Source organism: Nothoprocta perdicaria, unplaced genomic scaffold (genome assembly GCF_003342845.1).
Source record: "Nothoprocta perdicaria isolate Ctin4 unplaced genomic scaffold, notPer1 scaffold_186, whole genome shotgun sequence".
Lineage (NCBI taxonomy): Eukaryota > Metazoa > Chordata > Aves > Tinamiformes > Tinamidae > Nothoprocta > Nothoprocta perdicaria.
Genome location: NW_020455049.1, coordinates 1,403,320 through 1,417,487, shown reverse-complemented (window position 1 = coordinate 1,417,487; position 14,168 = coordinate 1,403,320). Strand labels below are relative to the sequence as shown.

Sequence of the window (14,168 nt, the reverse complement as noted above, 5' to 3'; positions counted from 1 at the left end):
GAGTTTGCTTTTTTTTTTGTCCTGTGTTACTGCACCTGYGACTGATAGGTGGTAGGAATGAACCTTTGTGGTACAAAATTAAACCAGAATTGCTTTGAATATGTACATGTTTGTCTCTGATTTAGGAAACACTTTCCTAAGTTGCTGAACTTATTTTTTTAGACCAGTGCATTCCATGCTTCCCAGACATGAGAGTAGCCACACACTGTCCCCTCCCTGGGATCTTGCACTGGAGAAGTGTAGATTGCTACACAATGATGCTGTCTCTGTTTTAAATAGCCAGAGATGTTCCTCCTTGTTTGTTAACACAGTTGGAATTGAAAGTCCTCAGGTGGTAATTTGCCACTCTTTTTGGAGAGTTCATGTGAGTGTTTGCTGAAGGTTCTTTTGGCCTTTTTAATTTTTCCTTTGAAAAGCTTTTATTTCCTTTGAAAAGGTAGCAGGGCAATATAATATTACAAATGCTGTTCCATTAAGCCCTCTTTGATTTTATGGGTCGATTACTTCCTAGTTAAGCTCTTATTATTTTCTACCATTCCCCATGAACTYTTTTTCATTTTCAATTTATACTTCAATCTCATTTGCTTTAGAATTATTTTTTCCCATTTAGCTTATACTTGAAGGGAGAATAAGGAGATATATAGTTCAGTATAGATATATCTAACTTATACTCAAAGTCATCCTGTCTTTATATTGCTGAAGACCTATTCAGCTGGCAAAGAATCTGAACCCTAGTTCTGCTACTGTTTTGAATTCATGTAGTTTTAAGGTAAGCTACTAAGGTTTACCTTAAAAGCATGTAGTTGTATTTGCTCATGTGAATATTTAGCTGTTGTTATTAAATTCCTATGGCTCTAATTGATGCTAATAAAGAAGTTTATCAGTCTCAAGAGAAAATGTTTCATGTAATTCTAAAAAATTCAAAAACTTTGACTTGAGCTTCTCATTTGGAAGCTTCTCATTATTATTAGTAGTAGTAGTAAAATAAATTAGGGAGTAGGAATAAAGCTTCTTGGTATATAAATAGCAGTCATTTGCAGTTGAATCTTAATGGGTGCATAATTCCTGCAAGGGTGATAAATGGAAAGAAAACACTATGTTGTCTGTGCAAGGGAAAGAAATGCAGAAAGTTTTTGCAAAAGTCCTTGATGACTGCTTGTGCAGAGCTTCACTGTGTAGTGCAGCCTTACGCTTTAGATGATGTTTAGATTCAGGAGTTTATGAACATGAATCARATGTTCAAAAAGGAGCAACTCTCTGTAGTTGTTATTGGTTACTTACCTGAGGACATCTGTTTAAACTGACTACCCTGTATAAAGGTGTCTGTTTCTGAACTCTGCCTGCCCCTTCGTTTCCCAGCAGTGATTATTTTGCCATGAATTAGAATTGCTGGGTCTTGCTCTAGGCTACTTCTAGGACACAGTGGGAAACCTTCTGTCCTCCTACTAATATATTCTATTGAAAAGAGTTAGGAGAAGATTTACCTGCTCTTTCTTTGCTGCCAGTCTTAACATCTAGCATTCTCAAGAGGTTTTTTAAGTCCTTTTCCTTCTTGCCACGGTGGGGAAGAAACAGCACATCGCCTGTTTCACATGCCAGACTTGGAATGCACAGAAAACATGAAAGTAAAGCTGGATTATGATCAGAGGCTCGTATATAGCCTAGGCTCCACTTCCTTCTTAGCTGACTGTCTTCATGGTCATTGATGATGAAGCATCATCCCACTATTCTCCCTGTCACAGTCCTTGATAAGGATAACAGTGTGTGGGTTGGGGCAGCCCATGAGCAACCCTCTGCCAATCCCTAAACATCCCTCTGGAGGTAGCACATGCAATGAGTAGGCACGTTGCTCCCCCAAGAATTACTGTGTTGACTCCCCTGGATAGCAGAGGGTTGGTTGGACATTATCCTTCCGTGAATTCCGCATGCTTTGTGTATACGTTTCTCATTTTTCTCTACCTCAGAGGATTTGTTTTTCTTATATTTTCAATTATTCATAGGTTCAGGTAAGTAAATATTTATAACWGAACAGATACACCCACTTACATAATAAAACAGTATCAGACACATTCTTGACATGACATGCTTAATTCCTTCACCCAGGCAAGAGTCAACACCTTTTAGTATTAACAGCTAACGAGGTAAACTTATCCCTGGCTTATCTTAATTGGCTTCTTTAGAGTTCCATCAAACATGAGTGTGGTTCTCTGTTTATACCTGCTTGCGATGAGGAAAAATAAATACTTAGCTGATGACAGACAGAACTGCTCCCATAAAATGTAATGCTTTCAGGTACACAGAGTCACTCTGCTAACTCTAGCAAAGAGCACAGCTCCACAGTGTGATGGGGTGTCCTTTCCTTTTCATGCTGGTTGGGTAATCAGTGCTTTCTCTGCTGTAAAACGCTCCCAAGCGTTTAAGAAATTTGGAACAAGTGGAGACCTGGGAATGGTACTTGTATTTATGGTATGCACAKTATTTGCATATAAGAGAGTCTGGATTAGTAGCTGTTACTGCCTGAATGTTACTGAACTGAACTCTTATAACTGTTTTCAAGAGCAATGGGATCATCTTGCAAGAAATTTATGAATCCTGAACTATGAAACATGCTGCTTCTCCTGTAGCTGAAAGATGACAAAACTTACTTAAAATATTGGTCACTTAAAACATGTGCSTTTAATGAATGTGAAAGATTGCCAATTTCTTAAATATATTTTAATAATGTAGTAGAATAGGAGGGTAATTTCATGAAATCTTACTTCTTTACATGTCTTTTTTTTTTCCCATGCACTCTAGTAACTGAAGTGCTGCAGTTGAGTGATGCTCTTCGAGATGACATCCTTCCTGAACTGGGTGTTCGATTTGAAGATCATGAAGGTACACAATTATAGGCCTGGTAACTTTGTAGGTAGTTGTTTTTGCTATCTTGTTATTTTCTTAGGCTATGGGAAAACAAAATGWCAAAGACTAATCTGGAATAATCCAAAAAGTTGAGGACTGCAAAAATTTTAGCATGTCTTGTTTCTGGCGTATAAACATGTACTCTATMAATTTCTATTTGAAAATATAGACAGTAAAAAGGTACCTTGAAGTCTTACGGTGCAGTACTACCTAAGTGCTTAGCCACTTTTAAGTAGTCATTCAGTTGCATTTGTAGAGGAAAAGTTGTCATATAGTATACAAATTTATCTTTTTTTATTCAGATATTGGAAAACTCATTTATCTTTTTTTTTTTGTTCCTTCAGGACTGCCAACTGTGGTCAAATTAGTGGATAAAGACACATTATTGAAAGAAAGAGAAGAAAAGAAAAAGGTAAATGTTTTAAGCATTTAACATTTTTCATGTGTAGAAGTAGAATGGAGGCTATGGAGGCTCTTACAAATCATCAATGAATTATTAAAAAAAAAAAAAAAAAAGAAAAAAGAAACTTAACACATTAGTAATGTGTAAAATAACATACCAGAACTGAGATTGAAACTTGAGTGACATTCAGGAAGAGCATTTTTTGAAACAACAGTTGCTTGAAAATTTTCCATGGGATTTAATGAATACTTCTAAGTGTTTGTTGTTTTTAAATCCATCATGTATGTGAAAAAATGCTTAAAACAGCTACCTTTTTCTTCTTTTACTACCTTTCCTAGATGGAAGAAGAGAAAAAAAGGAAGAAAGAAGAAGCAGCCAGGAAAAAACAAGAGCAGGAAGTAAGTATTAGCCTCAGTTGGACCTTTTTTTATTTTTTAGTTTTTGCCTGCAATTTAGATTTGATCCTTGATGACACCTATTAAAAAGCAGCCATATTTGATACCAAGACTGAAAGTATTCTTTCTTTAATTTCGAAAGCAATTTCTAACATTTCTGTTAAAAAGAATTTTGCTTGTGTCACTTCATTTGCTGACCAGTGTCTTAGGTAAATACGAACACAAATCCTTCTAAGAGTCCACCTCCTCCCTTAAACTCWGGAATATAGCTCTTTATAAAAACACATTTCAGCTCCATAGTGAGCATTGTGATGGCTTAAAGGTTTGGAGTGAGGTGTAGGCAGCTAGAGCAAATGAACTCATAAAGGGAAAAGATGATTTGTCATGTCAATGGTTCTAACAGCACAGGAAATAAGTTTCTGGTTAAGCAGGAAGTAAACCTTGACAGAGTATATTTAGAGAGAAAAGTAATTAAATAGCACTTAAGTTCCATGGATTGCAGTTAGCACTTTTTAAAAAGGGTTTCCTTTCATTAGGCATAGATTACTTGGAATGAGTTCTGAGATGTTCACAAATAAGTAAAACTTTGGTTAGTTTTCAGTGCACATACTTGCATCCTTATCCTGCTGTGACCTTCACAGAACCCTATTCTCATCAACAGGACAATTTTGATAGTTTCCTTTGCAGTGAGCTCATTGCTTAGTATTCCTTGCTCATAGCAACTAATTCACTTTCTGTTTACAACTAGAAAGCTAGGGAAGAAAGTTTAGCACAATACAAGTACAGTTTTGGGAGAGTATGAGATGATTATTTTGAGCTCCTGCAATACTGCTGTTTAAGTGGTTTTCTGCAAATATAAAACATCCATTCTTATTTTCTTGGACAAGCACATCCAAGAATTATTGAACTGTTCCTCACTGAAAATTTCTTTTCACATAATAAACAATTGTGACTCAGATGGTCCTTGTTCTGCAAATTAYCTACCTTTCCCTTTGCACATGTCTGAGGGGTAGTTTTGTATAAAGACAGGCTGTGAATAACTCACTCTGATGCTAATGCCATTAATGCATGTTTTATATTGCAGGCTGCAAAACTGGCAAAAATGAAGATTCCACCACACGAAATGTTTAAATCGGAACATGACAAGTATTCCATGTTTGATGAAAATGTAAGAATTTGAGACCTTTTTTCGTTGGGGAGGAGGTCTCCTTCCACGGTTGTACATATTCAGTTGCATGTGTAGATAGCTGGTTCTGTTCCAAAACCTTGAGGGCAATGTTACAACATAGGAGAAAGAAGGTAAGGAGAGAAATATCTTCTTACGATTTTTCTTGTGCRTGCCTTGTATTGGTGAACAAGGTTATCTAACTGCTAGCAGTCRTTTCAGGAATGCTTTCATTTAATTTTGGTCCCCTTTGACCATCCTAATGCACATCAAGAATGCCCTGTAGGTATCGTGGGTAGGAACCTGCATGATATTCATTCACAGATTTATTAAAATAGCTTGTTGCAGAATTAAGACTGCAGCTGGACAAACTTCCTAACTCTGCCAGAAGTGATGGAAACAGGCAGGTTTTTCAGAGATACCCTGTGCTTCTGGTTTAGGTCTGCCCTTCATTTCACATTCCTCTGGCAATAGATCTGAGAGCGAGCTGTACTGATGCCTTTGCTCAGATTGCTCTTCTCAGCATGAAAGGTGTTACCTGGAAAACATGAAGCACTGTTGCTTCAGGGCTTGTTCTGGGGCATTGCTTCCTGTCTTCCTCTACWGTGCAAATTCATTCCCTGGGAATGAGTAAGAATGGTATGATACAGCAAATATAAATACTGGAGAATAAGCATGCAAGCTAGGAGAACCTCCACAAAAATCATAGTTTATCCATTTGGATACAAGCCTCTTACTGCTTTTACTTAAAGTCTGAGGTTTAATGCTGGTATCATTAAAAGTGGTCTTTTAGCAGGTTAAGTTAGTTAAGTATTAGTCAAAACCTCACTTAACCATAACTATGTAAGAGTTAGTTGTATAAAATTCCTCCTCTTGGGACAGAAATAAATACACACTTTGCCCCTTCATTAATTAGGGAGGGAATACAGACAAATAGCCAAATATAATCGCTTAACTTCTAAGTGGCTAGAGTTAGCAAAGATGTTTGCCACCTTGATAGTTTGCTATTAAGTGGAATATGACATTATTTCCCTATCTCGTTAAAACATGATTCAATCAAAAGAACTCAATTCCTTGAGGAACAAAAGCAGCCAAAGTATCCGGAAGCCCATTTATCTAATTTTTTTTTTTTTTTTTTAATCTTTCCAGGGATTTCCTACCCATGATACAGAAGGCAAAGAACTCAGCAAAGGTCAAATTAAGAAGCTGAAGAAACTTTATGAAACSCAAGAAAAGTTATACAAGGAGTATCTACAAATGGTTCAGAATGGAAGTGCAAATTGACAACAGCAGGACTTTTTTTAAAAGGCAAGTGCTGGATCACCATTGGAAACACGAGCATATGCTGCTGCTCATCTATCTGTTTACACTTTCTATTATGTGCAAAGTAGAAATCCTGTTTACATGGATTAATAATGTCATCTGGAAAGTCAATAAAAATCCATTCTTAAAAAAGCCCACCTCTAATAAGTTTCTTTGCAACAACAGTGGCAGATTGAATGGTTGCTAGTTCTGTTGGGAAAGATGCTGCTCAGTCAGCAAATCCACCCAAGGTTTCCTGTTATTGTAGCTATCCAGGCTTGAGTTAATTTGTCCTGCATACCGATCTCTATCTMATACCAATGTAGCCTGTGCTCTGGAATATGTTGCAGTAAGCAAAACTTACCTCTTAAATGGAAACTGAATAATTTGTCCCATAGTAAGAACACTATTTTCCAGATGATTTTAATATTGTTATGTAAGCAGGAAAAAAATTAGTAGTTCCACTGTGATATCTAGTTGCTGTTCTTGTGAGGCTACTCAGGACATGATACATAGTAAAAGCAAACAGTCTCTTCCATAGGACTAGACTTGTAGAAGTCCAGAGTTATTTGCAAGGGGGACAGATCATCATCATCATCATCTTGCTCTACTTGCAGTTGCAATCAAGTAGGTAAACTACAAGGTCAAGGTACCTGCATTGAACAAACAGGTAGGAAAGATATGAAGAGCTGTGGGCAGAGGATGTTCTTGGAGCTGTCACCTCCAGGAGCAAAAGCACTGCCCAAAGACAGAGGACAATACCCAATTATCTGTTCAGACCCAAAGGGAGTGAGAGAAAGTTGCTAGTTGAGATACAGCTTGTAGATTGACTTGCAGCTAGGAAATACGACCATACGCCACTCATTCAAGACCGATTTTGATATGACAGTTTAACCAAGGACAGTTCTCTGCTTAATAACAGATTTCACTGGCAGTACCTACTACTATTCAGTTATGAAATCATACAAAATATCTCACCCACTTCACAGCTGTCCTAACAGTACCTGACACACAAAACGACATTCATCTCTTATTCTTAAGCCTCAAGATGACTCACAAAAGGTCAAATTGTGACTCATTATAAGAACTGTGATACCTCTGTTCATGTGACTCTTAGGTTCATGCTCTAACCATTAGGCTGTGTTCCTTTCAATAATTAAGAATTATAAACATTTTTGCTTTCAATATATACCTTAGTTATCTTGATGTACAGATTTGGAGTAGCACAAAGGCCCAACAGTTTTTGTGTCTAGTTTCCTAGATTTTGCCTTTGAAAACACGTAATGGTGAGGTCAGGAAAACCCATGATTCATGCACACTGAATATAAAATCTGTGGTAAAGCCTAAGTGCTTATGACCTTTGGATAGCAGAAGGAAAAGAGCTTGTTTCACAGCCATCGTTTTAAAATACAGAACTTTTATTCTAACTTGCAATTACTAAGGTGATCAAAAATATCAATATTTGCATTCAATATTTGGTGCATTCCTTTGATTTCTAATTTTACAAGCCCTTGTTTAAACAGTTCAGTGGTAGTTAAACAGTCAGGCACAACTTAGAGGACAACTTCTCCATCCTTTTGGTCTACGAACATAAGAGGATTGGTTGCGTTTGTACACCATTCTGCATTCAAAGTCCCTCAATACTATCAGCTTGTTGCTTGTTAGCATTCTGTTATAGGTAACATGTTGCTGTCTACACTGCTCTGTATTCTTTGTTTCATGCCTAACCTTTAATCTCTTCTCAAGTGCAGATCCTGTTATGTTTTTTCAAAATGTGTGTGCACTCAGGATATCCATGAAGGTACAGGGTGTGCCTAGGCAGATGCAGTCACAAGATGCTGTTTCTCAGCCAGGTGTTCTCTGCTGTCCCAGCTAAATTCCAGAGCTAGTTCTGCAAACACTAATAATCCCACACAGGAATCTTCTCTGTCCTCAGCATGAGCCTCACTAAGGTTAACGCCCACTCTGAACATGAACTGCTTTTGAAATTGCAACTTAACTTGACTTAGTGGTCGTAATTTCTTCATTTCTTCCAAGCAATTCCTTCTTGGTGACCTGAGTTAGTACCTGCTTGCCGAAACTGCAGCTGAACCTAGTTATCATATAAGGAAGATGACTCTCTTAATCCATTGGTCGCCTAGATTCCAATTCCGTTTCTTTGATACTATCTAGTGGTATGTCTTTTTCTTCTACAGGTGTGTTCCAACTGGAACATCACCCAGCCTATGACTTATCTACTACATCAATTTAGAGGAATCCAAAAAAAATCCTTTTTTTTTTTTTTACCTTCTTCCCAACTGCTTCCTTTTGTTTCTGGGATCACTTTCCTTACAGATGTCTTAGGAACATTTCAAACTTGCAGTCTCCACAGCTCATCCTCTCATCTTTGCCTCTGTTAGCTTTCTGTAACTACATACTTACCGCTTCCTTCCTCAATATCTGTAACTCCTTAGCTAGTAGTCATGTTATCCAAGCTCAGATAAAGTCTCTGTCATATTTACTTTATTATTAGGGTAATATTCTACCTACAGTACTGTTTAGCTTGGTCTTTCCTTTCATGTGTTTTCATTGACTCATAGTTTGATTGCTTTAAGCAAAGTGACACCTGAATGCCACTGAAGTCATCTTTCTGTTCTGCTACAGTACCAAATGTACAGTAGCAGTTTTCACATTTTTTTGCAGAATATCAAGTTTCTTGAATTCAACAGCATTCTCTTTATAGATTTTGAAAGGATCTGAAATTCTGAAATCCTCTCTTTTTCAGACCAGTTTTCAGTGTTGTGTGATCTCTGTTCCTCTTCATTGCTACATCTTCTTCCCTACTTTGTAGTGTTCTGCCATTCCATTGTTTCCTTTTCAAAGCTGCCTCCTTCAAGAAGGCTTCTCACTTGACTCTCCAGCAATAAAGCCCTCGCAACCTTGAACACACTTTAATTTATAAATTGCTCTTCCTACGTGTCTCAGTTATCCTGGGAAGCCAGCATTATGAGCAAGGAGAATGTCTGCTTCTTGGAGCACCTGTGAGTCAAAAGTCACAAGCATTTTCTATTTAAAAAGTTAAGTGCACACAAACAGTAACTGCAGTAAAAACGCTGCTAAAATGCTTCACCTTGATACMCAGGCAAACAGGAAATTGCTTCATTCTCTCCAAAGTGAGAGTTTTGCCCAAGTATGGAGTTCCTTCTTCCAAAAACAGCAAGTGAATTGAAAAACAACAACCTTGGCAAAGAGTCAGAAGAACAGCTCATTTCATGGAGCTTGTATGAAAACACAAGCTCCGGAACTACTYCAGATCAGTAATTCTGATTCTCTCAGGAGCCATAGGTTAGCAGAAAATATCACACACAGTGCCCTGGCAAARGAAAGCTTGTTAGCAGAAGAAGATTGCTGCAAACTGGTTTAGTCACACACTATTAGAGCCGTCTTTCTGGAAGTAGGTGCATCAATTGATCCATGCAATCATTGAAATGCACAGCACAATACTGCCTTCCTGGCAATCCATCAAGGTGTCCCTTAAGTGAATTCCACTGCACTGGCTCAGCGAGAGTGACTTGGCAGCCGGAAAAAGAGAATGCAGCAGCAACAGTCTGCATTCAATGACTTGCTCCACCTCAGTCTCAGTAACGAAAAGGGACAGCACAGGCTCTTCTGTATTCTGGAAGTTTTGATTAGAAAGTTAATATGTGAATATATACATATTCACACTGAAGGAATTGCATGTGAAACAGGTTATTTTCTTAACACTCAGAAAATCAATTCGCAAAGCAATCAAGGCTTGGATTTGTTTTTTTCTTTAACCTTTTCTGGAACACACATACACAGCTTCCTTTGGGCTGTAGATAGTGAAGCTTTCTATTTTTCTATTTTTAATTCAGTTTTCTGGTTATCTTTGAGATTCTTTTCATGATTACTGTAATTTTTCTCACTAACACTCAAGATACATTTTTTGAGATGATAAACAGTCTTTTTCAAGCTGACATCTTTTCAGACATGCAAACAGTACTTTATGGTGAATTTTGCCATTCAGATGGGCATTAACAAGTGATCTTGAGTGCTCGACTCAAAGGCAAGACAGAAGTCTTGTGTCAAACAATCTAATCTCTGTATGTTGTATGATCATGCAGATAAAAGCTAATATGTCCCAACACTGAGGCCTCTCCAGATTCATAAGTCACTTCTAGAAAGGTGTCTTGCCTTAACCTCTAAAACCAATCAATGTTTGTAGCAAGTGGTCTCATGATAACAAGCAGTTCAAAATAAAGGGAAGTTGCAAAGCTGCTATCTCAGATAATCTCTCTTCTCTCCCTCCCCCAAAACCACCGCCTGCTTTATCCAGATTTTAAATATATTTTACAATTACTGAATTCTTTGATGGGGGTGAGGGTGGGGAGTGATACTAATGTTTGCCTAAAGCACTGAAACCTCAACGTTCTTTGATATTACTGTGAAGTTATTAATAATGTTACTTAGTTAACTGGAAGTGGGAGCAATTATGGCTTTGCCATGAGTTATTTTGTAAGACTAAAATTTTAAAAAGTTTCTCATAGCCGTGCATTAGAAGCATGCAGTACCTTTCTTCCCAATATATATTTATTTATATAATAAATACTCACCTTAGTGGTAAGTATTTATTATAAAAATATAACCTAAATATAACCTAAGTTATATTTATTAYATAAATATAACATATAACCTAAGTTATAATTACCACTATCTCTATATTATATGATTGGATACCTATACTGGAATAWGATTAATGTAACACAGTGCTTTATTTGACAAACTATTATCACAAACTAACACAGCTGTGTGCGTTCTCTCTCTCTCTGTATGAAATTCAGTTCTTTCTCTCTGTATGAAGCCAGATCTCTCTCTGGGCTCTTTTTTTTTGTTGCTGAAAGTCAATTAAATTATCAAAGCCACTATTTCTGAAGGACATCAGCATTTTGTAGGTAAAGATTTATTTTGTGGTGGTACTAGTGACCTGCTGAGTATAGATTGCTTTACCCTCAGCAGCCTAAAACATTCAACAAGATAAATTGTAATAACAATTGTAATAAAAATAAATTGTAAAAACTGTTGCTGCAGTAACCAAATTTTGTTGCCCTATTTAATATTGCTCAGATAGAACTCAGACAGGAATAGTGCAGAACTGTATATTGTCAAGATAATTTGAAATGTTATCCCACAAAGATCTCTCCCATACTCCTCAAAACTGTTTCTTGCCAGCATCACGTAGAGGAGCAAAGTGATCTCAAATATGCACTAACACTGTGATACACCTCTGAGGATTGTGCAAATGTGTATTTTGTCAAGAGGAAGTACTTGGCTAACTTAATAAGCCTGTCAGGGCTTACCTTGCTTGAGGGTTTTCCTTGCTTGTAACCTTGAGGGGACAAATACTGGATGGAAGTTAGCATGTGAAGAAAGACTATCTATCAAAGAATTTATTCAGAGGCAGCAAGGCAAGGTGAAAGTGTGTGGTGTTTCTGGTTTTCATTGCATTCCTTCTGCACAGTTCTGAAGGCACAACTTGGAAGCAGCACGTTTTACTCCTGTGTTTTGCTCTGTACACTTTCATCTTTTTGAGACCTGTGAATATTGCTCCGCTATGAAAAGCAGTTCTTCCATCAAGTTTCCAAACACAGTACTCCATCACTGAGATTGTTCAGATCTAGCAAAAAACCCTGTTAATTTTATATCTTATTGTCACCAGTCCTCATTCTTTACAAAGACATTTAATCTACATAAGTCCCAAATTATATTTAAGATATTCTTTTTGATCTATTTGTTTTTCCTAATTTCTGTATTCGCTTTCCAGCTTTCTGAGAACCCACATCTGTGCCAACCGGCAAATCTKTGCCACATGCAGAGGTGGAGCTTCCATCTCTAGATTTCAAATTATGCTTAAACATGTTAGGGTGGTGGTGCTTGTTGGAACAACTTTAGCTTCTTTAATTACACAATTTCTGCCATATAAATGTGTAAGCGAACTTTTATTCCTTGTGGTGATTTCATACAGCACTTTCTATACAGGACACTGCCACATGCATATTACCTAACACATCTCCTGACATAGAACCAATTAATTAAGGAGTATATTAGTGATTTAGTGCCAAAACTCCACTTAGCAATGATCAAAACACTTCTTGTCCAAAAGAGAAAAAAAAAAGTAATGGACAAACAAATCTTATCTCTCAAAATGGGTTGTGAATATCTGGCATCTTGCTCGGAGAAACCGGTTTCTATGAATGCCCACCCAAGGGCAGAACACACACAGCTGTTTTAATGCCGTAACATATCTCTGCCTACGCTCTCTCTCTAAAACCAGGTGTGTCTCSTGTATCTGTTCAGCAGCACTGCCATAATCCCTCTGCTTCTGCCTCGGTTCCCCAAGCTCTCCTCTGTGCTAGGCTGGATGTTTAAATCGAGCCAGGGTGATTCAGCGAAAACTCTTTTTGCAGCTCTCTGCAGGGCAGGAGCACCTGACAGCAAGATGACTCCACAGATTGTGCCTCAGCCACGGCCCTGAAGTCTAGAGTCGTGCGGCAGGAGGTGAGGCACCACTCAGCAAAAATCCCTCATCGATCACGCAGGATTTACGCCTTTGCAGAGGGGCACTAAAAATCCCACAGACTCACAGTACTTTAAATGTATTTTGCTTCAGCATACATCAGGGAATGAAAAAGTACTCCCAACTCTCTGGTCTGTTTCAAGGCTTTGACGGTTGCTCCAGAAGAAAGCAAATCTCTTTCTACAACACCATCTAAAATATAATTTAAGTCTGGGTTTGCAGCATTTATAACTGCATTAACACGAGAGGCAGTAGCACAGAGGCACGAGCTCTRCACACCCCATGGCCACCTACGCAAGAAGAACCTCCTAAATCTTCACATGGAGCAATATCTGATGCCAAGCTTCTCCAGGACACTAAGGGAGAAGTAGCTTTTAACAAATACAGATTAATAAACTAACAAGCAAGAAAAGCCTAAAAGAATACTTTACAGCTCTGAATCAGCATCAAACATGAGTATCTTCAGATAAATCCCCCTTTCAGAGTCCATTATGGTCTTTCATGGGAGAACAAGAATTAAGTATAACTTAACCATGACAAATGCAGTCATGTCAAAATAAAGGTAACAAAAAGAAGAAGAGTTAACTTTTTGATGTTAGGAAAAGGGCTCGTTTGGATGGACAAGGAAAGAAAGGTGGGAGCAAAAATTAAACCGGCCACTGAGCAAGTGCTTGAGCTGGCCGAGCGTGCTCGTTTGTGCTGCCGGCTCTCCCCAGTTCCTGCTGTTCCTCACCTGTTTGAATGCTAGTTCATAATTATGGGTTTTTTTTTTTTTGTTTTTTGTTTTTTGTTTTTTTTTTAGTATTGGTTCTGACTTTCAAAGTATGATATATGAATTATTCCTGCCATTAAATGTCTGCAATAACAGAACTAATCTAATGTTAGAGATCAAGTGTTTTAAAATTATTAAATCTSTCCCACAAGTTCTGTGTTTTATMAATGGAACAATTGCGACAATAAACMCTGGACATTATTTACTGAAACCTCATATTATTTCCTTTATTTCAGCATAAGGAATCTACAGTTGCAATAAAGACTTAATGTTTTTTCTTATTGAGTGATTATTGCTGAGTGAAGGGAGGTGACTTGCAACACTAATGCTGTTTCCTGTGCTCCATTCAAGGGCATCTGCTGCATTCAGAACTCTGCATATTTTATTTTATTTTATTTTATTTTATTTTATTTTATTTTATTTTATTTTATTTTATTTTATTTTATTTTATTATTTTTTCTCCTTTTCCCACGTTCTCAGGAGAGGGGATTCAGCCAGGCCCGCCCTGGACAACGCGGCCGGGAAAGGCGACGTTTCTGGACGCGAGCCCAGGCGCCAGAAAGGCCCCGTTCTCCTCACGGAAGCGCCGTTAGGAAACGCCCTCCCGCCCGCCGCCATTTTGCCCGCTGCTCCCCCCCCTCCCCCCGCGGCCGCTG

The 14,168-nt window shown here is 37.9% G+C and overlaps 1 protein-coding gene across 3 annotated transcripts in view; it reads left to right on the top strand.

Annotated features, from left to right (window-relative positions):
* Positions 1-13,454, top strand: part of CARS (cysteinyl-tRNA synthetase) — a 47,044-nt gene extending 33,590 nt beyond the window's left edge. The window contains exons 26-31 of one of the 3 annotated variants that reach the window (XM_026036765.1): positions 2,797-2,877; positions 3,246-3,313; positions 3,643-3,702; positions 4,784-4,867; positions 6,014-6,172; positions 12,631-13,454. In XM_026036765.1, coding sequence (XP_025892550.1) covers positions 2,797-2,877; positions 3,246-3,313; positions 3,643-3,702; positions 4,784-4,867; positions 6,014-6,148 — 428 coding nt within the window. In that variant the 3' untranslated portion in view covers positions 6,149-6,172; positions 12,631-13,454. Of the gene's footprint in view, positions 1-2,796; positions 2,878-3,245; positions 3,314-3,642; positions 3,703-4,783; positions 4,868-6,013; positions 6,729-12,630 lie in introns of those variants that run through there. The other 2 variants (XM_026036764.1, XM_026036766.1) reach the window with 2 other exon arrangements.
* Positions 13,455-14,168: the final 714 nt, after the last annotated feature.